The 25,734-nt window shown below is 44.3% G+C and overlaps 1 protein-coding gene across 1 annotated transcript in view; it reads right to left on the bottom strand.

The window, feature by feature from the left end:
- The window catches only part of RAMP3 (receptor activity modifying protein 3), a 320,728-nt gene extending 295,684 nt beyond the window's left edge, over nucleotides 1-25,044 (bottom strand). Inside the window, exon 1 of the mRNA XM_068236511.1 lies at nucleotides 24,485-25,044. Within this exon, the coding sequence (XP_068092612.1) occupies nucleotides 24,485-24,536 (52 nt within the window). The 5' untranslated portion in view covers nucleotides 24,537-25,044. The remainder of the gene's footprint in view (nucleotides 1-24,484) is intronic.
- Between the last annotated feature and the right edge of the window lie 690 nt (nucleotides 25,045-25,734).

Raw genomic sequence — 25,734 nt, forward strand, 5'->3', positions numbered from 1 at the left:
TAACCTATACTGGGGGGCATATACCTATCTAATCTATACTGGGGGGCATATACCTATCTAATCTATACTGGGGGGCATATACCTATCTAACCTATACTGGGGGGCATATACCTATCTAACCTATACTGGGGGGCATATACCTATCTAACCTATACTGGGGGGCATATACCTATCTAACCTATACTGGGGGGCATATACCTATCTAACCTATACTGGGGGGCATATACCTATCTAACCTATACTGGGGGGCATATACCTATCTAACCTATACTGGGGGGCATAGCCCTATCTAACCTATACTGGGGGGCATAGCCCTATCTAACCTATACTGGGGGGCATAGCCCTATCTAACCTATACTGGGGAGCATATCCCTATCAAACCTATACTGGGGGACATATACCTATCTAATCTATACTGGGGGGCATATACCTATCTAACCTATACTGGGGGCAACTATATGGGCTACCTATACTGGGGGGGACCTATAGCTGGCTACCTATACTGCGGGCACCTATACCTGTCTCCACGTTGGGGGCGCATTTTACGCCCTCACCCTGGGTGCAATTTAGCCTAGAAACTGCTAGTATTTGGCTCCACCCACACCATATTTTGGCCACGCCCACACGCCACTTTCAGGAACCCCCCCCTTGGAAATCCTGGATTTGCCCCTGCACTGTCATAAGAGGAAAATGGGGATATACTCCTCCACCAAATGTGGACGATATAGGAAATGGAGATCGATGGTACAGAGGCGCCAATTAGAATAAAAGCATCTAAACATGGTTTAAAAATAGAGATAATGGTGGACAATTACATTTGAGATGATTGAAAATTAGGCTAAAAGTTATGATACAGAATTATGCTAATTATTCTGAAAATCTAAACTGTAAATGGACAACAGGTAGTCCCCGGTAAACGAACGAGATAGGGAGTGTGGATTCGTTCTTAACCTGAATCCATTCTTGAGTTGGAATGCTGTTACACCTATGTCCCCTGTACCTCCTCTGTGCCCCCTTTGCCTCCAGTGTCCCCGTCTGTGCCCCCCATGCCTCCTCTGCACCTCCTTTGTCTCCAGTGTCCCTCTCTGTGCCATCTGTGCCCCCCTATACATTACTATGCCCCCCATTTCTCTTTCATGTCCCCCTATGCCTGCTTTGTGTCATCTTGTTCCTTCTGCATGCCCCTTGTGCCTGTTTCGTGTCTCTCTGTGCCTGCATCATGTCCCCCTGTGCCTTCCGCATAACCCCGAGCCTGCTTTGCGTCTCTCTGTGTCATTCCATGTCCCCCTGTGCCTGCATTGTGTCTCCCTGTGCCTTCTGCATGCCCCCCCCCCCCGTGCCTGCTTCATGTCTCTGTGTGTCCTCCGTGTCCCCCTGTGCCTGCATCGTGTCCTCCTGTGCCTTCTGCATTATGTCTCACTGTGCCTGCTTCATGTCCCCGCCTCCTGCTTCCCCCGTCCTGCACTCCCGTATTGTAATGTAATCTACTCACCTCTATGCCAAAGTCCACGCATCATGCAGTAGGTGCTGGATGCTAGAGTGAGCTGTAAGCAGAAAGGAATGTTGCCCGGCGATGGACTCCAGTAGATTACATCTGCTCTTTTTTCAGACTCACGGTGCGCAGAACCGGTTTGGACGAAGGCAGAAAGGGAGTCCCCGTTGTCACGTGACGGGATCGGCGAGTCGTTCGTTTGGTTGTTCGTATGTTGGGCATTCGTAAGTCGGGAACTACCTGTACTTAAACCTTGCAGTGAAAATATTTAACTGGAAAACAAAGACTCCTTTATATGCAAGCGCTACAGTCACTGCATTAACAAATAGGGATGATCAGCGATATGAAAATACTTCTGAGCTCATGCAAATGTATGTAAATTGTTATGCAAATACATGCAACTTGAAATTGAACCAATCAATTTAAACCTGTGTGGGACTTGATTGGTCCATTTTCAAGCTGCATATATTTGCATATAAATGTACAGAAATATGCATGAATTCTGAAGTATTTGCATACCATTGATCATCCCTATTAACAAACTATGTTCCTGTATCAATCAATACCAATATATGGTTGACAATCACACAATGAAACAATTACCAAACAATTTTAAAAAGTAGCTATTTTTGAGAGTGTTCTAAAAGTGATGTCTATGTCAGCAATGTAATCCATATGTAAGTTTTGACAACCTCTATTTTTTTCATAATTGCACATTTTTTCCTCAGGCATTGATGACTACCTAACTGACTACCTGTAAAATCTCAGGGACATGAGTAGGTAAAAAGAAACCCATGCCCTATTCCAAGCCATACAAGCTGTTGCCATTATAGTAATCCTCTGGGGTATTCAGAAAAACCTTTACATACACAACCTGCCCCAACCCCTGCCCAATGCCCATCAGCCCATCAGCACTGCCATGTGACTGAACTGGATGGGATGATCAGCTAAAGCATCCTTGATTTTTTTCCCCCAGGACTACCCAATTGTCCATTCCTCAAGAACCCCCCCCCCCCCCCCCCAAAAAAAAAAAATAGAATGAGGACAAGTATTTAGGCAATGAAATCCTCTTTTCTCAGGCTCTGCCTTCCTGTGTAAAACTCCTCAGCATGGGGGAACACTATTTTCTCTTCATTTTTTTTTTTACTTTTAAAGAGACTCCGTAACAAAAATTGCATCCTGTTTTTTATCATCCTACTAGTTCCAAAAGCTATTCTAATGTGTTCTGCTTTACTGCAGCACTTTCTGCTATCTTTATCTCTGTAATAAATCAATGTATCTTTCCCCTGTCAGACTTGTCGGCCTGTGTCTGGAAGGCTGCCAAGTTCTTCAGTGTTGTGGTTCTGCTATGAACTCACCCTTTCTGGCCCCTCTATGCACACTGCCTGTGTATTATTTAGATTAGAGCAGCTTCTCTCTTCTCTCTTATCTTTTACAAGCTGGATAAATCGTCCTCTGAGCTGGCTGGGCTTTCACATACTGAGGAATTACAAACAAGGGCAAAGCTGTTTGCAGGAAGAAAAGAGCAGCCTGAAACTTCAGTGCATGGGGAAAAGAAACACACAAATGATCTCTTGTGATTCAAAAGAAATGCTGTATACAGCCTGCTTGTGTATGGATGTATTTTCTATGTGTGGACATGCTGTACATCAACCTACTTCCTGTTTTGGTGGCCATTTTGTTTGTTTACAAACAAACTTTTTAAAACTGTTTTTAACCACTTTTAATGCGGCGGGGAGCGGCGAAATTGTGACAGAGGGTAATAGGAGATGTCCCCTAACGCACTGGTATGTTTACTTTTGAGCGATTTTAACAATACAGATTCTCTTTAAGAATAGTAAAGCTGAGATTCTGAGATCAGTTCTGAGAATTCTCAAGATTACCAAAATATCTTGTCTCCTGGGAAGAGTAAATCAAACCCTCCTATGCCTTCATTGCTAATGATAAACAACAAACCAATAAAAAAAGAGTTACTTCTCTCTAGCAATGGAAAACATATCCCAAGTGCCCTTTGACTGTATTTGTAAAAGATGACATATCTGTGCATAACTACTTTTCAAATATACCTTAATGCTTTTATTTACTAATATTTAATAAGGTTCATTTATGTAGGACACATCAGTTTATAATTGCAACGCTTACTATACTCATGAAGGATTACCTATGACAAGCAAAGGTGAACTACGATGTAATGGAGGCCTAGACGATGTAGTGTATTTGGTGCCCCTTTGTGGTCCTTTTTGGTAAGCTGAAGTGGACAGAGGTCAGAGAATGTGGGAGGTTGGCACCTTGACACCCACTAGGCCCAAAGCACCTGCCTAGGTTGCCTGCTCTGTGTTCAAGTACCTGAATGAACGTGAAGTACCCCTGGGGTGCACCTACCATGTGTTGGGAACCTGGATGTTAGACATTGCTAGCAGTTCATTCTACAATCATTGCATTTGAATCAGAACCTTAGTGCTGTTATGATGGTCATTACATATCACTGCGCATTTACTTATTTCCAGTTGTCACTAATTATTTGCACCTGTTCTTAGTGAGATAGAGTTCTTGCTCTTGCCCCTGTCACTATCACATTAACAGCCTACTGGACATAATTCAGAGTTCATTTCAAGCTGAACATCAAATGAATACATCAAGAAAACCCCCCTTTAAATCAGAAATGCTGAGAGAATTATTATTGCTAAATATAACCAGCACCATATTCCACATTGGCATCAATTTCATGGAACAATTGCACAACTGCACTCACAGACTCAAAGGGTTATCTACTGCATCGCACAGTGCTGCTGGTCAGACTGTGACCTGTATCATTCAAACAGCAGCTGGAGGGCAGGCTATGTTATGTAAATGCAGAGGGGACAGGATTGAAAGCACAAATTAGTGTGTATTCTAAGCAGTATGAGGATTCACAAACAAAAGACAATAGCCAGTCAAGCTAATCCTTCTTTCTATAAGCACCCCACCACTAAAACCATGATTAGAGTTGGTGGCGATAGGGATTACTATCAAATATGCTGGAGAATCACTTGACAAATCAAACAGCTGCCAAAGCACAAGTCCTCAGTAGAGACCTTCATAAATCGCATACAAAGTCTAGGTGCTAATCCAAATGCGAAGGTCCACCACCAACAACCAGTAGTGTAGGCTTACCAGGTAAAATATAAGACCCAAGTTATAAAGTCTGAGCATTTTCCATCACAGTTTAAAGAGGAACTCCAGTGAAAATGATGTAATAAAAAAGTGCTTAATTTTTACAATAATTATGTATACATGATTTAGTCAGTGTTTGCCCTTTGTAAATTCTTTCCTCTCCCTGATTTACATTCAGACATTTTTCACATGGTGACATTTTTACTCCTGGCAGGTGATGTCACTGAAAGGAGATGCTGCTAGCTTTTTTGTCAGTTGGAAACAGCTGTTATTTCCCACAATGCAACAAGGCTCCCACAGTATGATGTCTTGATCTCAGAGCTGTGAGGCGCCAATATCACACTGTGGGAGAGGTTTCACCACAAACTCAGCTATACAGAGCCCCCTGATGATCCGTTTGAGAAAAGGAATAGATTTCTCATGGGAAAGGGGTGTGAGGCCTGGCAGAGTATCCACCTACAGTTCGCTCTGGTGTCCCAATCTATCACCGCAGTCTTCACCCTATGTGGCACGCCCCCGCTTGAACGGGAGGTGAGAAGACAACACCTACCCGACTTCGATTACACCCAGGACTTATATGCACAAGGTATCAGAGCTGAATGGAAGGTAGGAAAATAAACCACCAAACCACACTAGAGACAAAGCAGAGTGTAAACAGTCTAAGTCAGCAATGAATATCAGAAAGTTTCACAGTACCAGAACATTAGGCAAGGACAGGTCCAGAAACAATCCAAAGGTCAACATGGGAAATCAGAGGGTTTGCAGTACCAAAAGGCTAGGCAAGACATAATCTGGTAATCAGGCAAAAGTCGGTCCAGGCGGCGATCAAAACATAGTCCAAAACACAGGCAAGAGTCATAACAGTATATCCAAACAGAGCAATAGCACTCAGCGCTTCACTAAGGCAGCTTAACGCTATCACGGGCAAGAGAACACTGCAGGAGCAAGGCTTAAATACTTTGAGGAGAGAGGTGTGGCTTCAGCTTGGCTGGACAGCTGAGCCTTGATTGGCTGCAGCATTAGCCAGATTTTTCCCCATAATGCTGGATAGTCACGCAGATTGGCTGCAGCAGCCAGATAAATCTTCCCAAATAATGTTGGCTAGCTGTCCAGATTGGCTGCAGCAGCCAGCTAGAATCTTTCCAATAATGCTGGCTAGCTCAACTGCAGCAGCCAGCTAGAATCTTCTCCTAAGTGCATAGAACAGACGCCAGACTACACGCGTCCGCTTCTGCACAATGTGGAAACGTGTAAGCCTGCTCCCGGACGCAGGGATGCCCCTGCAGTGTACTCCCCAGAATTTTTTTCCAGCCGGGTGTCATGAAAATGTTGCCGGGTGTTATGAAAAAAAGCACCCGGCTAAAAGAGCCTGGGAAGAACACAGCACTGGCTGTGTTCACTGCACAGGAAGAGGCAACGTGTCGAAAAGACCTGGACATTGGCGATCCTGGCTGACTCCCAGAGGGACCTGGACCAGTGCAGGACTCCTCACGTAAGTTCCTGACAGGGGGTATCAGCTACTGATAGGGATGAAGTTCAATTCTTGGTTACGGTTTCTAAGTCATTTTCAAGTCACTTTCAATCTCAACCTTCTCATACCACATCACTCCCTCCAGCAAAGGTCAAGTTATGATCCAGGAGTTTCATGTGTAAAAGTAAAGATAAATCTTTTAAGTGTACACCGTTTAAAGTCTTATAATATAGGTTTTTATTTTCCCCCTAAGAGTAAATCTTCAGTCTACAAAAAATGTGAATAAAATTCCATTTAGTTTCGTGCCCTTATGACAGGGACCTGGTAAAAGTTGATTGCGTTAAAACAGAGTTCCCTAACCCTATCCTCAAGGCCCACCAACAGTACATGTTTTGCAGAAAACCACAAACATGCACAGGTGAGGTAATTAGTGTCTCAGCAGAGCTGACTAACTACCTCTGTGGATTTCCACAAAACATGCACTGTTGGTGGGCCTTGAGGACAGGGTTGTGGAACACTGCGTCAGAACAACGTGTAGGCACTTTCAACTCATCCACAAGTCACTCACCTGACCAGTTTCGCAATGGCATCTTTAGCCCCTCAGAAACCGGTCGGGTGAGTGGCTAGTGGACGAGGTGACATGCCTACCCATTGTGCTAATGTGATCTAATCTACTTTAATCCGATCCCTGTCGTAAGGAGCCGTAAGTAAGTGGAACTTTCTGAACATCTTTTGCTGAGCGATGCTTTACTCTTAAAAACCTGTTATAAAACATTAAATGGTGTACACGTGGAGGCTTTATTTTTACTTTTACATATGAAACTTCTGGATCATAACATTTGCTAGAGGGAGTGACATGGTATGAGAAGGTGGAGATTAAAAGTACATTTGATTAAAGCTGTGGTGGAAAATGCTGGTAAACCTACACTTTTACTGGGTGTTGGACCTTTGCATAGCATTAATACCGAGGCTTTGTATGTGATGGTGATTTCTACATTCCCTCAGTTATGGAGAAGAGATCTGAACAACCACAACCTCCTTGTTTAGGGCCCTTTTACACTTAATCAGTTGCTCTCAGTTAAAACGGAAAGAAAACTGATTTTCAAAGTAATGCCCATGTTTTCTTATGGCACCTTTCACACTTAACGCGGTTTTAACTGAAATCTTTTTCACAATGCACTGCTATGGAAAAAACGCGTACTAACGCGTACTATCGCATACCAACTGATTAAGTGTAAAAGGGCCCTTAGCCTTATGTAGTAAATATTAGAAATCTGGGGAATCCAAAACTCACAGAGAAAGGTTTTCTTTGGGAAAAGTCAGAAACTCTTTAATAGGTTGTTACTGGTGGCCTTTATTGAGAATAATTTCCCAAACGCCCTGTACTTTTGGATTCCAGGGCCTTTAGTTAATTCACATTTTCTCATAAGTTTTCTCCTAGTAGATATTTTTTTAATCTTCTGTTTAAAATAACTTTTCAGCACTCTGCAGTTGAAAAAGCACCAAAAAGTGGGAGAAAAAGAATTGTCAACATTATTCTGAAAATATCACCTAGGAGAAAACTTTGGAGAGAAAGTAAATTGAATAAGGGCCCTGGGCTCTAATCGAACATTAAGAACCTCACAGCCAATCCAACTCTTCACCACACTACGATTAAATAAGGGAAAAAATGAAAGTATGAAAAATTGTCCCTGAGGTGGATTATATAATATGCAATAGAAGTCTAAGCATTTTATAAAGTATCCACTAAAGTGAGGTATAGCTGCCACTCAGGTTGATATTGTTCGCACACAGGTTTCCATCTGAAATCATGTATTTTAAAAACGTGTATTTTACTGTATCTTTATTACAGCAATACAGTGTGTCGTGTCACGGTGTTTCTTCATCAGCCTCAAGGAGAAAAGTGGCCACTGAATGTGATGCTTAGTCCAGATAATATGATCATTCCCTGATAATGTGATCAACATTATCTCAGCTGCTCACTTGAAATGCCCCTTCTTATGCTGAAAAACAAAATCTTTTTCAGCTTGAATCATTATTTTCTTCATAATGCAAAAGTGAGACAAAAAATAACAATTGGTTTCTTAAATCTAAGATCTCCTATTTATGTTAAAATGTATCCGGAAAGTGTATTATTACAGATTCTTATTCCTGGTACTTTCGCTTCATCATAACTATAATTAGAAAGTGGAACAATCAGAGACAGCGACATGATGCAGCATGGCAGCAGTGATAATGGACTGGTCACTGGGTTACAGGAGCCCAGGAGTATATGAGATCACTATCTAAATTATTCAGCTTCCATTCATTATATTACACCCTTTTAGTGAGTTTTCAAATTAGTAACAGATTTCAATTTGTTTTTTTCTCTTTCATTTGGATGTGAAGCAATCCTTTATTACCTGAATATTCAGGATCGATAGATGGAACTTGGATAATATAACCTACAGTATATTTAGTAACAGAATGGTGTCAATTCACCAGAGGTTACCAAACTATTTATCACATGGTTGGTAATTTACCTCATGTGATAACTCAAAATAGCAATTCTCCAGAAATATAGGCTGAAATACAGACAGGTCGAAATTTGTGCGAAGTCTGTGCAAATAAATGTGCAATAAATAGTCGGCAGTAATTTGTTATTTTTTTCTCAAAATCACAATTCACCAGGGAAAAAAGGGGGTGTGACCATTCGTTATTTTAGATCTATTTATCACCAAAATGTACCTGGTGATACGTGGCTTTTCGCACAGCTGCTGCAGCTCACTCTGCAGCTAGTTTACTAGCAGCACACAGTAACAGCTTATACTGTACATATTTCAGGCACCAGACAGCAGCCCATTTACAATATTAAGCAATATTAAGCATTTACAGTATTAAGTGGATGGGTAAAACAAAGGAGGAATATGGATATATTTTTCATTGGGAGGGAGTGCGAAAATGTATCCAAATACCTCCTCCATTTCACCCATCCACTTAATATTGTAACACAAAGTGGATGGGGTGTGTGAGCCTCTTGGAGCAAAAGAAACAAGAGCGAAAACGGGAGACCAATGGTGCAGTATGTCAAAGTAACACAATATGTGAAAAGAATTAAGCAAAAGGTCTACTCACAAAGGTGGCTTGCTAGGGGCAACCCACTACTGGCAGCAGGTGGAGACAATGAACCCGACTCTACTCGGCATTAGGCTTGTGTAAAAACACTGTGGATAATGCTTATACCACTTCAACGGGGGATGTTGAGGGGTATATTTAGCACATATAGGGGATAAAGAGGCGTCCTGGTTGTATAAAATATGTTAAAAACAACTAAAAAAGAACACGTGAGGTGGCTTACCTCAGAGACGAAATTCTTAGACAAAGAATTTTTAATAACAAAGCACAGGCAACGCGTTTCACGGGTCTGAACCCGCTTCCTCAGGCCAATAAAAGTGCCTATAAACACAACAATTAGAGTGTAACTATTTAGGAGTCTCGATTGTTGTGTTTATAGGCACTTTTATTGGCCTGAGGAAGCGGGCTCAGACCCGTGAAACGAGTTGCCTGTGCTTTGTTATTAAAAATTCTTTGTCTAAGAATTTCGTCTCTGAGGTAAGCCACCTCACTTGTTCCTTTTTAGTTGTTTATAACGTATTTTATACAAACAGGGTGCCTCTTTATGCCCTATATGCACTTAATATTGTAAATGCTTAATATTGCTTAACCAGTTCATGTCCCAACTACAATATAATCACGTCATTGCAAGTGGCTTGTGAAAGCCACATGACGTGATTATAAGTTGTCCCCTTTTAAGGAGCACAGCATGCGTGCTAGCACGCACCTGGGCTCATCAACCCCACTCCCTCTAACTACACTAATGAGGGATCCCCTCCCAGGTGTCCGATCTCCCCACCCAAGCCTGATCCCCTGTAATTACAACCCCCCTCCTCCTCCATGCTGCGATCGGGGAGCATGGGGAATTACAAAGAAGATTTATCACCTAATCTTGTTCCTGCGGCGGTGATCGGCTCCCCTCCATTCAGCACCTCTGACAGCCTCTATGTGCAGAATGGATCGGGTCCCGGCTTAATGATGTCATCAAGCCGGGACCCGATCCATTCTGCACATAGGGGCTGTCAGCGGTACTGAATGGAGGGGAGCCTATCGCCGCCGCAGGAACAAGATTAGGTGAGAGTTTTCATAGCTTCCCTGCGCCGCTGATCTCTGCAAGGGCGGGGGGGGGAAGAATGGATGGGGATCATTAAAGAAACACCGCTGCTCTGTGGGGGGGGGGGGGGGCGGGGAGCAACACAGGATCAACAAGGGGGGGGGGGTAAGGGGGCGCACACACACCTGGCTATGAGGGGGGGGGGAATAGACACATCCAAACAGCTTGGGGGGGGGGTGAATAGATAAATATCCTCATCTGGCTAGCTGGGGGGGGGGAGGGGGGTACTAAGGCCTGGCTGGGGTGGTATCCAGAGGCACATCTGACCAACTATGGGGGAGGGAGGAATATGTAGGTGCACATCTGGCTAACTGGGGGGAGGATCGAATTATAAAGGAGGAAAAAAATAACTAAATAAAAATCGGACACAAAATGAAAAAATGCATTTTATTTCCAAATAATTTATTGTCATCATACATTGTACTAGGATTGAATTTTAAATGGTGAAATAACCAGATTGAATGGAAAAATAAAATGTGTGGGTTTAACTTACAGCAGCAACTTTTATTTTCAAACTCTAATGGCTGAAAACTGGGAAATAATAACTTTTTTTTATTTTTTAACCCTTGTTCCCTTTAAAATGGATAGAAAATAATATAATTCTTAGCAAAAAGTACCACCCAAAGAAAGCCTAATTGGTGGCGGAAAAAACAAGCTATAGATCATTTATGTATGATAAGTAGTGATAAAGATATTGGCAAATGAATGGGAGGAGTGTGAAATGTAGAAAATTGTTCTGTTTTTTTAGAGGGAACCCCCATGGACGTGAAGTGGTTAATAGGCTTAATATGCAGAACCGAGGAAGGGATTTGTAATGGAAGGAGAGGGTCAAAAAACAGGGAGGGAAACCCTCTGCGGTCACGTGCTGGTGCTGGTAATAACCTCCTCCTCCTACCCACAATCCTTTACTTCCAGCATCCAGAGAGGCAAAGTATCCCATGCAAATCATTAACACTGCATAACTACTGACCGTTTTTCGCTCAGTTTTGGCATCCATATCGCTCCATTATCGCCTGCTACTGAACACTCCTCTAACTATCCTCGCACAGTGGTGAATTGCAAAAAAAAAAATTAAATACAGCATGAGGTAAAATACTGACCTTTTATCACTTACTAACTCTTCTGAATTGAGGCCATTTGTATATTTAAATATAGCACACAAACAGATTTAGGCCCAGTTCACACTGCTGGATGAAAAACTCATACGTGTAAAAAATGGATCAGTTGTCAAAAGGCATCAGTTTTTAATTTCCTCCGTTAGAGTATGGTCAATGTGACGCGTCCGTCGATCCTGAAAAATTGTAATCTGTTCAGTGGAACTGGAACAGGCCGAACATATCCGTTCTAATGGAGCAATGTGAACAGATCCTATTGATTAACACAGAATCCGTTCACCTCCGTTAGGTTCCGGTCTGTTTAACTCCACTGTTTTTATGCCAGTGTGAACTGGGCCTGTGGATTGTTATTTTAGACCTGACACACAATGTGCATTAGAAAAACATTGTAGGAAGTATAGATGCATTCAAAGGTAATATGAAGTGGCCCATTTTTGTGGCGTTCACAGGGGCGTGGAACTGGCGTTAATCGTGGCTCATGGCGTTCATCACTCACGAATCACACTCAAACGAATGGGTGCTTTTTAAGTGTCGGTAAAGGCTTTCGTTGTCATTCGCACAAATGCTGCACTTGATCCCATTGTCTCTGGTCATCTTGTTTTGTCCTGGACACTGCATGTAACATTTAGAATTGGCTAAGCATGGTGCTTCCATGGGGGTAAAACCAAATGACGAGAATTGATGCTAAATGCATTTCTGCTTGTTTGCAGACAAGCATTTAGCCTCATGTGAGCCTTAGGGCCCATTGCCAAGACACACACTTTTATTGGCACTTTTCTGCAGATGGAATTGCATTAGAACTGATAGCTCATGTTAAACAATGCTTTGGTTAATATCTAATGGGACTTTCCACACTGCGGAAAAAAAAAATTAAAGCATGCTATCGTTTATCCAAACTCTGCTCCCTTTTTACATTAGAATGTATTGTATTACCACTGCAGACAGACATTCATGCTTATGGATATGTGTGGTATGTGTAGGAACGGAACACATGAAAATGTGTATGCAAATGTGTATTCAAATGAGTTTATAAGTGCACACATAGCCTTACCAGTGGAGATAGAACTCACATCTGTTTATACGGGTCACAGGGTACAGATTGTGAGGGAATTCCAAGCAAGGCACTGCCTATCTCAAAGAAATAAGGCAAGAGCTCTGCACTGTTAAAGAGGTCATGATCCTTACTTTTTCACTGAAGGCAAGGAGCCTTTATGAAGCAAATCTGTCAATATGATAAAGTTCCTAGTTTGCAACCCTTGACCTAAGTGCAAACACAGGGAGTCAATTTAAACAGTTCTTAATGGTTCTGGCAACTCCCCATGTGATAAAGTATACAGGTGGTCATACAAAAATAGATTACCACCTGTTGTCGGAAAACTATTGATCACTATTCCAATTCCTACTGTACACAGCACATTGCTTTTTAATACATTTCAATGGAGTGTAACATTAGAGACTATACAGCCACCCACCAATATATTTGTGGTGGTGCAACCCTGCGAACCGAGGGAGGAGGAGTCCGATCTTCATTCTTCCTCCACCAGGGTTCCTCCTTTGCTTCATTGGCTCTGCCACCCAGACCTACAGATCAGTGCAGCTATGACGTGTTTAACCTTCATCAGTTCTCTCTGACTATTCCGCTGCAGCAACTAGGTGTCACTGTCCTCTCTGTTCTCTGCATTCCTCTGATGAATATCACAATTCAGACCAAGAGGAATACAAAGAGGACAGTGACACCGGGATCAGTGAATAATGGCGCACAGCGCCTATGCATAAAAATGGCGCCGCATTAAAAAGATACGCTTATCGCTATTTATCGTTAGTACTGCATAATAATGGCGCACAGGGAAAAAAAGAAGAAAAACGGCACACACTAACGTTATTTATCAATAGTGGCACACACTAACGTTATTTATCGATAGTGGCACACACTAACGTTATTTATCAATAGCGCCCTACATAAGCCAAACTGCAGACGTTATTTAACTGCAAAACGGTGAATGGATTTAATGTAACACTGTCAAGGTTAGGGTTAGGCACCACTGGGGGGGTCTTAGGGTTAGGCACCACCAGGGGGGGGTATTAGGGTTAGGCACCACCAGGGGGGGTCTTAGGGTTAGGCACCACCAGGGGGGTGGTTTGGGTTAGGTACAGGGAGGGTTCTGTGTGAGAGTAGGGTTAGGTATAGTTACAGTACAATATACACCACCAGGGGGGTGGTTAGGGTTAGGCAGCACCAGGGGGGTGGTTAGGGTTAGGCACCACTGGGGGGTTTAGGGGTTAGGGATAGGTACAGAGAGGGTTCTGTGTGTTAACGCTAAATAACGATAATGCTTTAACGCTAAATAACAATAAGGCTTTAACGCTAAATAACAATAAGGCTTTAACGCTAAATAACAATAAGGCTTTAACGTTAAATAGCGATAAGCGGCAAACGGATTAGCGGCAACACTGTGCGCCATTATTCACAGGCGCCATTTTCAGATGGATGCAGTGACACCTAGTGACTGCAGCAGGAGCTGATCTGTAGGTCTAGGAAGCAGAGCCAGGGGAGAATAGGAGGGGGGGGGGGGGCTTCAGTGGAGGAAGGAAGAAGTCCAAGCCCCTCCTTCCTGCTGGCATGGGGTTAAGGGGGGTTCTGAATCTAGGCAGGGAGCCCACATAAAAGTTTCCCAGTGAGGTCACGTCAGGCAGAGTTACGACCCTGATACCAATGCTCCTTCCCTGCTCCAATTGACAGGAATTTTTTTGTCCAATTCATAGTTTCAATGGACTTTAGCAAAAAGATCTAAATTATTATCGCACAAACATGTTGTGCAATAGATTTCCAACAGAATCTGAATCTACCAGGGATCGAAGAGGACTATGATTAAGGGCAGATTATAGGCCCGATACGCGTTAGTTGATCCTGTGATTTTATTGCACCATTTTTTGTCATGTGGAATTTTCTAATAAAGAGCAGACATTTTTTCATCAAGCCAAGTCTGGTCTGCGGATCCTTCTCTCATGATCGGTGACAATCTTGTTGTTCACTCTAAGGGCCCGTTTCCACTATCGCGAATCCGCATGCGGGCAACGCATGCGGATCCGCACAGTCAGTAGAAGTGGATGGGACTGTTTCCACTTGTGCGTTTCCCCGCACGTTTTTCTGTGCAGAAAAAATCTGCAGGGTAGGGGCCTCAGAATTCGCCTGCGTGTGGAATGCAGGCGAATCGCACACAATGTATTTAATAGGGAAATCGCATGCGTTTTCCCCATGCGTTTTTTGCCGCGATTTCGCATGCGATTTCGCATAGGTACCCATGTTAATTCACACAGGCAGTGACATGGTTAAAATCGCATACAGCCTTACCTATGCGAAATCGCATGCGAAATCGCGGCAAAAAACGCATGCGGAATCGCACCCGCATGCGATTTGCCTGCGGTGATTCGCCGGCGATTTCGTAACGCTACAGTGGAAACGGGCCCTAACAGGCTGCTGCTGGTCGGTTCGGCCGCGGATTTCCTTTCCGCGGGCAAACAGAACAAGATCTGATGATCCAGGCTGTGGTTCGCTGGCTGGTTGCATCTGCCGTGGGTGAGGTACTGGTGGTACAGGTGATGGTGGTGTCTGCCTCCGCTCCGGACAGTCGAATTTCATGTGTCCGGGCTGGCGGCAGTAGTGACAGCTGACCCCTCCAGGTGCTGCAGGCCTGGGCGCAGCAGCTGCGCTGGGTGGCCTCTGTGGCGGACAGCTCATAGGGGCAGGAGAGTCTGCCAGGGTATTGGGCTGACCTCCTCTCCAGCTGGATGGTGCATTCCTGCATGTGTCAGGCACCCGGGTAGTCACGAAGGTTTCAGCGAGGTCTGCAGCGACAGTTGCTGACGCAAGCTTGCGCTCCAGCACAAACTGTCGTACATCAGCAGGGCAAATGTTCAGAAACTGTTCTAGGACTATCAAGTCCTCCAGGACATCATAAGACCCTTTGGTGAAGCCTAGAGTCCACTGGCGGAGTGTGGTGAGTAAACTGCTGACCACATCTCGATAAGAGTCAGTAGATTTTTTCTGCCAGGACCTGAACTTCTGGCGATAGGCTTCTGGCGTCAGCTGATATTTAGTGATTATAGCATCTTTTATAGCGGCATAATCATTATCTTTTTCCGTAGGTAACTCTGCGAAAGAATCAACACTTTGTAGCGCAGTAAAGGCGTCAGATGTCTGGCCCACTGGTCTTGGGACAGACGGTACTGACGGCATGCTTTTTCAAAAGATCGCAAAAACAAGTCAATGTCAGTGTCTTTTTCAATAGTAGCAAATTTAAATTTTGCACTTACAGGTGATGCGGCTCCTGCAGCAGGGAGGCTGGGCGATGAACTCCGGCTGGCCTGCTGGCCTCCCGTTCCGTAGCCTGGCGCTCCTCATGCACTTGGCGTTCTGCAGCCTGGCGCTCCTCATGCGCTTCTGCAGCCTGGCGCTCCTCTCGCGCTTGTGCAGCAGCGGCAGCAGCAGCCTGCATTCCTCACACCCGCGCTCCACCATGTACTGCATGTACTTTTCCAGGTCAGTGTCCATCAGCTTTTGTAATGCCTGCTGCATTAGCGGATCAGCACAAATGTACAGTCCAGTACTGGCCGGTTCCAGGCGAGTACTCGGAGAAGCTCTGAGTTTGGGGTCCATACTGACAGCCTCCTGCGTAACTGTTGCATCATTGCCCGCAAGATGCTCAACCTCTGTACGCTCAGAATCTTCAGTCTCTGGTTCCCCCCGACTTGAGTTAGATGGGCCGGTGTCTTCCTCAGTGGACACATCCAGCACCCGTAGTATCCCATCTGTACAAGTCTGTTACCATGTCCTGTTTTTTCTTGCGGAGAATGTCAATGCCCCTCGCTTCACAAAGACTTTCCAGGTCTGCTTGGCACATGAGCTTGTAGTTCCCGGACATTTCCATGCCAAATAAAATAAAACTTTTGGGGAGGGGTACTGGCCACACAGTCTCTCTGTATATATAAAAAATATATTACATTCAGCTATAACCAACGAATTAGTTCGTTTCTCGATAGGGCTAATTTGATAGCGCTAGCTTAGATACTTTCAGCACAACACAGATCCCACCCGCTGCCAACCACTGTCACAGGACCCCTAGTGGCCGGACCGCACAATGCCTCCCAATCGGTTTCAGAACACAGACCATGCAATCTGTGGTCGCAATCGGTGCGCAGAAACCGCTGGGATTTTGGCAGCAGACTGACTAGAAGGGAGCCTGTGAGTTACGGTAATACAAATTACACACTATTTCAGGGTATAACTGCCACCACCTCTGTTACCATGGGACAGAGGAACCCACTGACTGACTCTAGACCTGCAAATAGAAAACGGTTAAACACACTCTATTTTTATCTAGCTATCAACAATAGTAGCGACTCTTCAGAAGCCGGGTTCAGTTTGTGCGGCTGAATAATAGGGTAGCTGAACAAATAAAGGACGTTAGCGTTGTTTATTAAATATGCAATATAAATAGTTAATATATACAGAAAATCCTTAAAATCATCAATTATAGAGACAAATAATAGCACAGCATAAAAAATAAAAGGGAAGAAAATATGGATACTTAAAGTTCGTGGAAATATGTCCTTTCTGGGAAAACTGGCAAAGTTCAGACAAGATGGCCGCCACTGTTCCTCAAAGTGGCAGCATGCTCCCAAGAAGATGGAATTTGGAGGAATGAGGTTCGCCTGCTGGCAATGTGCTTTTGATGAAGCTGGTTCGGGGGTGTAGCAATGCCTGCCCCCTCTGCATTACAAACCAATCACAGTTCAAGTCCTTGGAGAGAGATTTAGGTTTAAACTTATAAAAGGCTGTAACTCAAAACCGATAAATGCCACATTTGCGCTGATAACAGATTTAATATTCCTCAGATTATGATAATTCCTATGACATCAGACTTGATTAGAGTAGAGGGCCCAGTTCCGGAGAAGTATTCCGTAAATAGGCAAAAAATCATATACAGCATTCATCTACTCTCTGCTGCTGACGGAGTCAGGCCGTCTGGCCTCATGCTATGAGGGAAGCTCCCTTTGCTGGGCTCACCAAATGGTGGACACAATTGACACCTATCTGAGGTTCTGCCAGAGTGCAGACCCTTTGTCCTCAGGTAATTAAAAATAAACACTAGCCTCTTGGACACAAGAGTTTGTTCCTAGTTCATTAGCAAATCAAAAGTCATCCTGCACCTAAGTTAATGCTATTTCTCTGCTGAGAGAAGGAGAGACCCCAGGTTTGGCTGCCTGATATCCACAGACAGACAATCCAGATCTGGCAACGCAACGACAATCGGTGCAGCAAACCGATTGCGATTGCGTTCTCTTTTCTCACGGCTCTTCCGTGACACACTGTTCTTAGCTAAAATCTACACACAATGAATTAAAGCTTTTGCCTCTGATATTTAACATGAAAAGTAGGTAAATGTTTAAACAGCTATTTAGACATTATTTGTACATTGTCATTATAGAACACTTGGTTTGATAGAGTTCCAGTAAGTTAATGCTTATGTTTTCATGTTATTAAATTGTGTTTTCCTGAATGATTATTATTATTACTACTTTAAACTGCATAGAGAATCCATGTTTCTAAACCCCATGTAAAAATATGTCTTTGGTCATTTTAAATCCACGTTGTCCGCGGTGTACTGCGCAGGCGCAATAGTTCTACACCTGCGCAGTACGCTGCGGACAACGTGGGCTTGATTGACAGTGGCACGCGCGAAAGCACAGTAGAGACGACCTTGAGATCCCAACTCTGCTCCAGCGGTGACCCCGGGCCGGAGGCTGACCGTGGAGCTGCAATGTGGGACATGTCAGCTGCAAGGTGCTGGAGGAAGCCCCAGGTAAGTAGAGCGGGGGGGAACCATTTTTGCCTGATGATTCATTTAATGAAAGAAGCAAAACTCACATTTATTTATTTACATGTATTCACTGGGTACTGATTACACAGGATATCCAAGACATTGCACTGAATTCTCCCTCAGCACAAAGATACCAACAAATATTGATCAGCACAAGCTTTCATGAGTCATAGTTTCTTTCTCATAAAGGCTAGAAACCCCTTTAATTTAAAACCGTCAGCATGTATTTTTAGAACCCTTCTACAAATGGATAGGAAACTCTTAAAATGCATACTGTGTATTGCCACATCCCTGACTAGGCCATCACCAGGTGAGGTGATTAATTTGGTCTTCCATGTGGAATATGATAACGGAGGGGAAGATGTCCTCTCTTTCATGGGGTTGCTCCTGGCCTGGCTGCCTACGTCTGAAAGAGGACACTTTAGGGACAGTGATGGAGGATCATGCTGGGGCTCCCAAATCTTTTGTGAGCACTGCTGACAGGTATCTCATCCAGTGGTCGAGCTGGATATGACTCTGCCTCACTGCCTGCTTCTCACTGTGTGGCCTTGCTGGGTATGATCTAAGGCCCGGTTCACATTAGCGTTCCCTGTCCGGATCCGCCTGATCGGATCCGGACCGTATACAGTACAAACGGAACGTACGTTCCACATAGCAATGCAAAGGCTATGCGGACGTTCACACACGTACGTTCCGTACAGTACGGAGCCGGATCGGATCCGGACTCCGGAGGCTTTTCCAACATGCGCTATTTTTTGGGTCCGGCTCATCCGGCCCACGCACCCAGAACGGATCCTGACTGCACCATGCGGATGTGGAAACCTATGGGGAACGGAAAGCACAGAACACACAGGATGCAAACACCTGACGTTCTACCCCACTTCCTATGCGGATTCTAGCGGCCATTTCGGATGGGGACACATGGGCAGCAGTGGAGCAGCAGTGACTTACGTGCTGGAGCGTGCTGGAGTTGTTTGGCAGTATGTCGGAGGTGGAGGTGAGGCCTACAGCGGAGGACCTGATTCTACAGGTGCACCAGGTGCACCTTTTGCAGACCCCAACAAGTTTAGGTACTTTTGTTTTTTTGTTTGTTTTTTTTTCCCCGGATCCACATGGCAGCCGCGTTCACACCGCAAGAAATACGCATGCAAACGGACCGGATTGCATGCAGATAGGTGCCGTACGGCTCCCATGCGTATCAGGTCCGGCTCCGGTCCGTTTGCGTGACAGAACGCAAGCAGGGGCGTAACTAGAAATCACTGGGCCCCCTGCGAATATTTGGATGCCCCCCCCCATAGGTGTCAAATAATAGTAATGGGGCAGCGTTTCACTGTAAATTAATTGTAAAGTGGGCAGCATTTTACCAGACAATCGTAATGTGGGCCAGAAAATCGTAATGTGGGCAGAGTTCACCAGAAAATCGTAATGTGGGCCTTTAGAAAATCATAATGTGGGCAGAGTTCACCAGAAAATCGTAATGTGGGCACCAGTCACCAGAAAATTGTAACGTGGACAGCATTCACCAGACAATCGTAATGTGGGCAGCGTTCACCAGAAAATCATAATGTGGGCAGAGTTCACCAGAAAATCATAATGTGGGCAGAGTTCACCAGAAAATCGTAATGTGGGCACCAGTCACCAGAAAATCGTAACGTGAGCAGCAGTCACCAGAAGATTGTAACGTGGACAGCATTCACCAGACAATTGTAATGTGGGCAGCGTTCACCAGAATATCGTAATGTGGGACAGAAAATCGTAATGTGGGCAGAGTTCACCAGAAAATCGCAATGTGGGCAGCAGTCACCAGAAAATCGCCATGTGGGCAGCAGTCACCAGAAAATCGCCATGTGGGCAGCAGTCACCAGAAAATCGCCATGTGGGCAGCAGTCACCAGAAAATCGCCATGTGGGCAGCAGTCACCAGAAAATCGCCATGTGGGCAGCAGTCACCAGAAAATCGCCATGTGGGCAGCAGACACCAGAAAATCGCAATGTGGGCAGCAGACACCTGAAAATCGCAATGTGGGCAGCAGACACCTGAAAATCGTAATGTGGCCAGCAGACACCTGAAAATCACAATGTGGGCAGCAGACACCTGAAAATCGTAATGTGGCCAGCAGACACCTGAAAATCACAATGTGGGCAGCAGGCACCAGAAAATCGTAATGTGGGCAGCAGACACCTGAAAATCGTAATGTGGGCAGCAGGCACCAGAAAATCGCAATGTGGGCAGCAGACACCAGAAAATCATAATATGGGCAGCTGACACCTGAAAATCGTAATGTGGGCAGCGGACACCTGAAAATCCCCCTGCAGAATTTCAGAGCGGATCCCCCCCCCCCCCCCCCTCCGGGGCCCGCTCGTGGCCGGTTTTTGGGGGCTGGAGGGGTGGCAGCATGAGGGGAAAGCCTTGCCCACAGTCGGCGGGGAGAGGGGAAGTTCCCCCCTCTCCCTCACCTCGGGGCTCTCCCCTCTGCGCCCCCCTCCAGCTAGTTACCGTCTGTGGGCAGCGGGCCGGGCAGAAGCGGCGGCGGCATACATACCTTCTTCCTTGCGTTCCATCGCCGCCTTCTCGCTCTAGCGGCTGACGTCACTTCCGCTTCCGGAAGTGACGTCAGCCGCTAGAGCGAGAAGGCGGCGATGGAACGCAAGGAAGAAGGTATGTATCTGCCGCTGCTGCCCGCTGCCCACAGACGGTAACTAGCTGGAAAGGAGCGCAGAGGGGAGAGCCCCGAGGTGAGGGAGAGGGGGGGAACTTCCCCTCTCCCCGCCGACTGTGGGCAAGGCTTTCCCCTCATGCTGCCACCCCTCCAGCCCCCAAAAAATGGCCCCGAGCGGGCCCCAGGGGGGAGGCCGGGCCCCCCCGCGGGCGCAGGCGCTGCAGGGCCTATTGCTACGCCCCTGAACGCAAGTGTGAATGGGGCCTTATAGCTGCTTAATCCCTGCATCACAGCAGAGATCATTCCATGATATAGCCAGAAAGGCATGGCAAAATGTGAAAGGAGTGAACAAGTAGCAAAGGGTGTTTATGAAGATTTACCATCAGTTGGATGTGATATTCTATCTACAGGATTGTTTTAAATAATGGCAGGTTACTAAGTGATGTATTTACTAAACTGTGGTAATAAGAATGAGTAGAACATAGTGCAATGCATTATGCTCTACTCATTGTGCAGTAACACTTAACGCACGTTATTCTGATAACCACGGTTTATTGAATACAGCCTTAAATCTGGACATGCTATTTTCAAACCATCTGATAAATCAGAAAGATCAACACACATTTAAATTTGATTGATTATTCTGTGATTTATTGAAACCACAAAGAGAATGCCATTTCCATCAAAACTTCTGCATACTGTAATACTGTTCTATGAAGTACTGTACATTCAGTCGATCCCTATAACTTTCATTAAAGATTTTAACCCCCTTGCCGTTCCAATTATTGCGCAATGATACTCCTGGTACCCTTTCAATGGGATTGCGAACTAAGACGCCAGGCGCAGTGGCCATCGACTGGCTCAGTCGGAAAAATCGAAAGTGAGCCACAGCGGGGTACCGGAGTATCATTGCGTAGTGGAACGGGCATAGGGCGACTGCAGGGGGCTGGTAGAAGCCCCAGGTAAGTTAAACTCTTTTTTTCTGCATCAGTTTACGTTCCCTTTAAATGTTTTTAGATGTTCCTGCCGCATTTGAATGAAATAATAACATTTCCCAGAAATTGATATCTAGGGTTTGTCAGCAATGGCAACCTTAACATATTCACCATATTCACAAGTAAAATATACTCAACACAAGACAGCTCATGATGATGCCATGATCCAGCTAGTTTAAAGACAGCCATACATACAATATCCCACTACAGCAACATCATTTGTAATGACACCTATTGTACGGATATTATATCTTTATATTATCTGTAATGAGTAGTTTGTAAAGAAAACCATTTATGGATATTATATTTTCTGGAAGAGCTACAATAAAAAATACTAAAATTTACCACAGGGTAACTTATACCACCTTACAGCAGACCTAAACTATTGCACAGGCCAGAAGGAAAACAGAAAGAAATGCACCCTGTATGTATTTAGAGAGTTTAGCCTGTCTAATTCCGCCTCATCTGTGACTAATCACAGGTGTAATTTGATCTCTTAGCTGTGTCAGCTCAGGAATATCGACAGCCTCAGCAGAGCAGCTAATTTGTAAACACAGGATGCTAACCGTATGTCTGCTTCCATGAAAGCAGAAAGTAGACACACTGCAGATTTGTTGCAGAATGTCCATCAGCTGTAACAAAGAAATGTTTTTTTAAAAGGTTATTATGCTGCTGCTTATCTTTTACAGCAAAGGGGAAGTTCTGAGTTCAGGTCCACTTTAAGACAGATCATTTCCAATGTGCTCGAGACTAGGTTCACAGTGGTCCGCTGTATAACGCACGCATATTATAATGAGTGAGAACTGCAATGGAGACAGGACATAGACTTTAATACAAAGCCTGCATGCAGCGCCAGCGAGTTAGAATAAGGCAGCGGAGCAGGTAAAAATGGCGCACAGCTCCGCTGGATCATTATGGCACCGCCATTCAAATCAATGGTAAACGATGTCTGCAGTTTTCAAGCGTTACATTATGGCGCACGCATCGGATCCAGAAATTATGGCGCAGGCCAAACAATATTTAACGTTTTCAGATATGTAGTACCAGTAACTTTAAAATGTTATTTATGGTTCCTCTGACCCCCCCCCCCAGTGTACATTCTCTGCCCTACACAAGCAGATCTTATCAGCAGCTAATGGATGTACCTGCAAGCTGTACTGATCCACCAATCATGCAGAGGGCGCTGCCCCAGAACCACCAATCACTGCTACTCATTTCTCTGCTCCGTCTCCTAATTGGATGCGCTGGTCTCAGAGGCGGGAGCATTGGGTCCAATTAGGAGACGGAGCAGGGAAATGAGTTGCGGTGATTGGCGGTTCTGGGGCAGGAACCCCTGCGTGATTGGTGGATCAGTACAGCTTCCAGTGTGCAGGTACATCCATTAGCTGTCCCTAAGATTTGCTCGTGTAGGATTATTGTAGGATTATATTTCAAACCAGGGGCAGAGGGGGGCACGGTTAGAGGAGATCACCGGGAGACAAAACTGGACATGCGAGAGTTGGACACTGGACCTGCGAGGACGGGCAGAAGACAGTAACCGGAGGACACAGTGGGACATGGGGGGTAGGAATAAAAGTAACGATACATAACGTTTTAAACTTACTACATATCCCTAAAATGATAAATATCGTTTTAAAAGATTTATCGGCGGCACCATGTGCCATTTTTTCTGCCGTGCCATTTTTCACTGTACCCTAACGCAGTACTGTGAACAGGCCTGTGAACAGGCCCATAGAACTATATGGGCAGTGAGCTCACATGCAAAATTATTCTGCAATGCAACAGAGCACTGTGAACTAGCCCTGAGCTTTAAGAAAAAAAACACAGGTGATGAATGGTTAATAAGCATGAATGTATGTTTTTTTACGTGTACACCTTCTAGTATTTCACCCCTTTAATCAGCACTTAAAATATTTCCCTTGACAATTATTGGATTCCTTTAATGTCAGTTGTACAAATGAAGACAAATTAATAAAACTTTACCTTTATAGCATTTGATCAATATAAATATCTATACTATATTGCCTATACTTTGGATGGAGTATATTTCATATGGATTATGAATTACTAATCAGGAAGGAAATCACAGTTTGCCTTGAGAAATGAACTTCACAGCACAGTGAATATGCTGCCACTCTGCAAACAATTGTAATTCTACTTAAGTACAAGATAACATACCCCAAGAGACTCAACAACAATAATAGATTAGTTGAAGAGAAAAAGAAAAAAAAGTCTAGGTCACTGCCATTTCACATCATCCTGTTCTCCTCTAACAATGCTATCTGTAAGAAACAGGTTGTGTTTATTTATGTTGGGACTATCCTAGGCATCCTCTCCTCAGATGACATAGACTGCCTGCAACAGATTGTTTACAGGACACCCAACATCTTAAAAGAACATAAAAAGAAATTACTTTTATAATAGCAAACTGTCTAGTGGATTTTAACTTGAGCTTCTAAATACAACAGCTTTAAGTGTCATTAGCTAGAAAACATAAATCACATCACTTACCACAAACCACGGACACGAAAAGTTGTAAAAGAGACAAAACATGCTTATCCATTACGATCCACAGCAAATTGCCAATTCGACTGGTTTAAAGCATTTGACACAAGTCAGCATGAGATCAGAAGATGTCAAGAGGCTTCATGGGAAAGTACAACTCACACCCTAAGAAATAACTTCATCCTTTAGTAAACCCAACAGTGACCAAGAGGATGCTGGCAAATAGTACAGCAGAACTCTGCTATTCCTTTTGGCTCCGGTTAAACTCCAGACAGCATCAGATTGATGCTAAAAATAAATGTTTAGAAAAAAAAAAAACAGCACAATTTCCTCCAGGCTACAGGTAATTGGCTTGAAACCGTAATATAGGAAAGTACTTGTATCTCCGCTAAGATTTTTATTGTAATTTGAATTCCTAAATAGCAGCTGTGTGTAGATCAGCTACAATATTATGTAGAGGTATCCGGCTACTGGCTCCTTTCCCCTTGTCTCTCTATTCTTTTGTCTGCTCCGTGTTGGCTACTTTACCCAGATAAGCAGCTTCTGATTTTTTTTCCTCCTCTGGCTGTTGTTAAACCAACATTAGGAACATAGAGCAGCTTGAGGAGAAGCCCCTTGTCTGTGCTCACCACCCCCTCGACACACCTCCTTCCGTCTTCAATCCAGCATCAGCAGCAGCCAGCGAGGATGTGGGCTTTTTATAGTTTATATATTGAAGGATTCTAGCAGCGCATCTAATAACCGAACGTGTGCTTGTGTGAAGTGGATGCAATTAAAATGTTTAATGTTGTAGATAAGTGAAGCTATACATGCAAGACAGCGTCCTTCTTGGTTAACCTGAAAACATTCTGAAGATTATTGAAGACAATCTATTATTACTATAAAGTAAATGTTATGATAGTGTTCACTTCACATTCAGGGAGGGATGACATCTTCGCAAGTGTTTTTTCCACACAATATTTAGTTTGTTTTGGTCGAACATAGGCAGTTTTTTTTCACAGTAGTCAGTGAATTTCAATGAGGAATTACATGCATTCTGCAGAAAAGTAGTGTGGGTTATATCTTTTTTTTTTTTTTGAAAACTAATGCAGAATCGCAGATAGCTCCTGAAAACGCTGCCAGGGCCGGTTCTAGACTTTTTGCTGCCTGAGGCAAACTTGTGAGGATGCAAGCCCCTGCCCCCCTTATTTGGATTGATCGCACAGCACCCGGAAATATTCACCGCACGTTATAGCTGCGGTGTGACCAAGAGAACA

Source organism: Hyperolius riggenbachi, chromosome 5 (assembly GCF_040937935.1).
Source record: "Hyperolius riggenbachi isolate aHypRig1 chromosome 5, aHypRig1.pri, whole genome shotgun sequence".
In the NCBI taxonomy this organism is placed as follows: Eukaryota; Metazoa; Chordata; class Amphibia; order Anura; family Hyperoliidae; genus Hyperolius; species Hyperolius riggenbachi.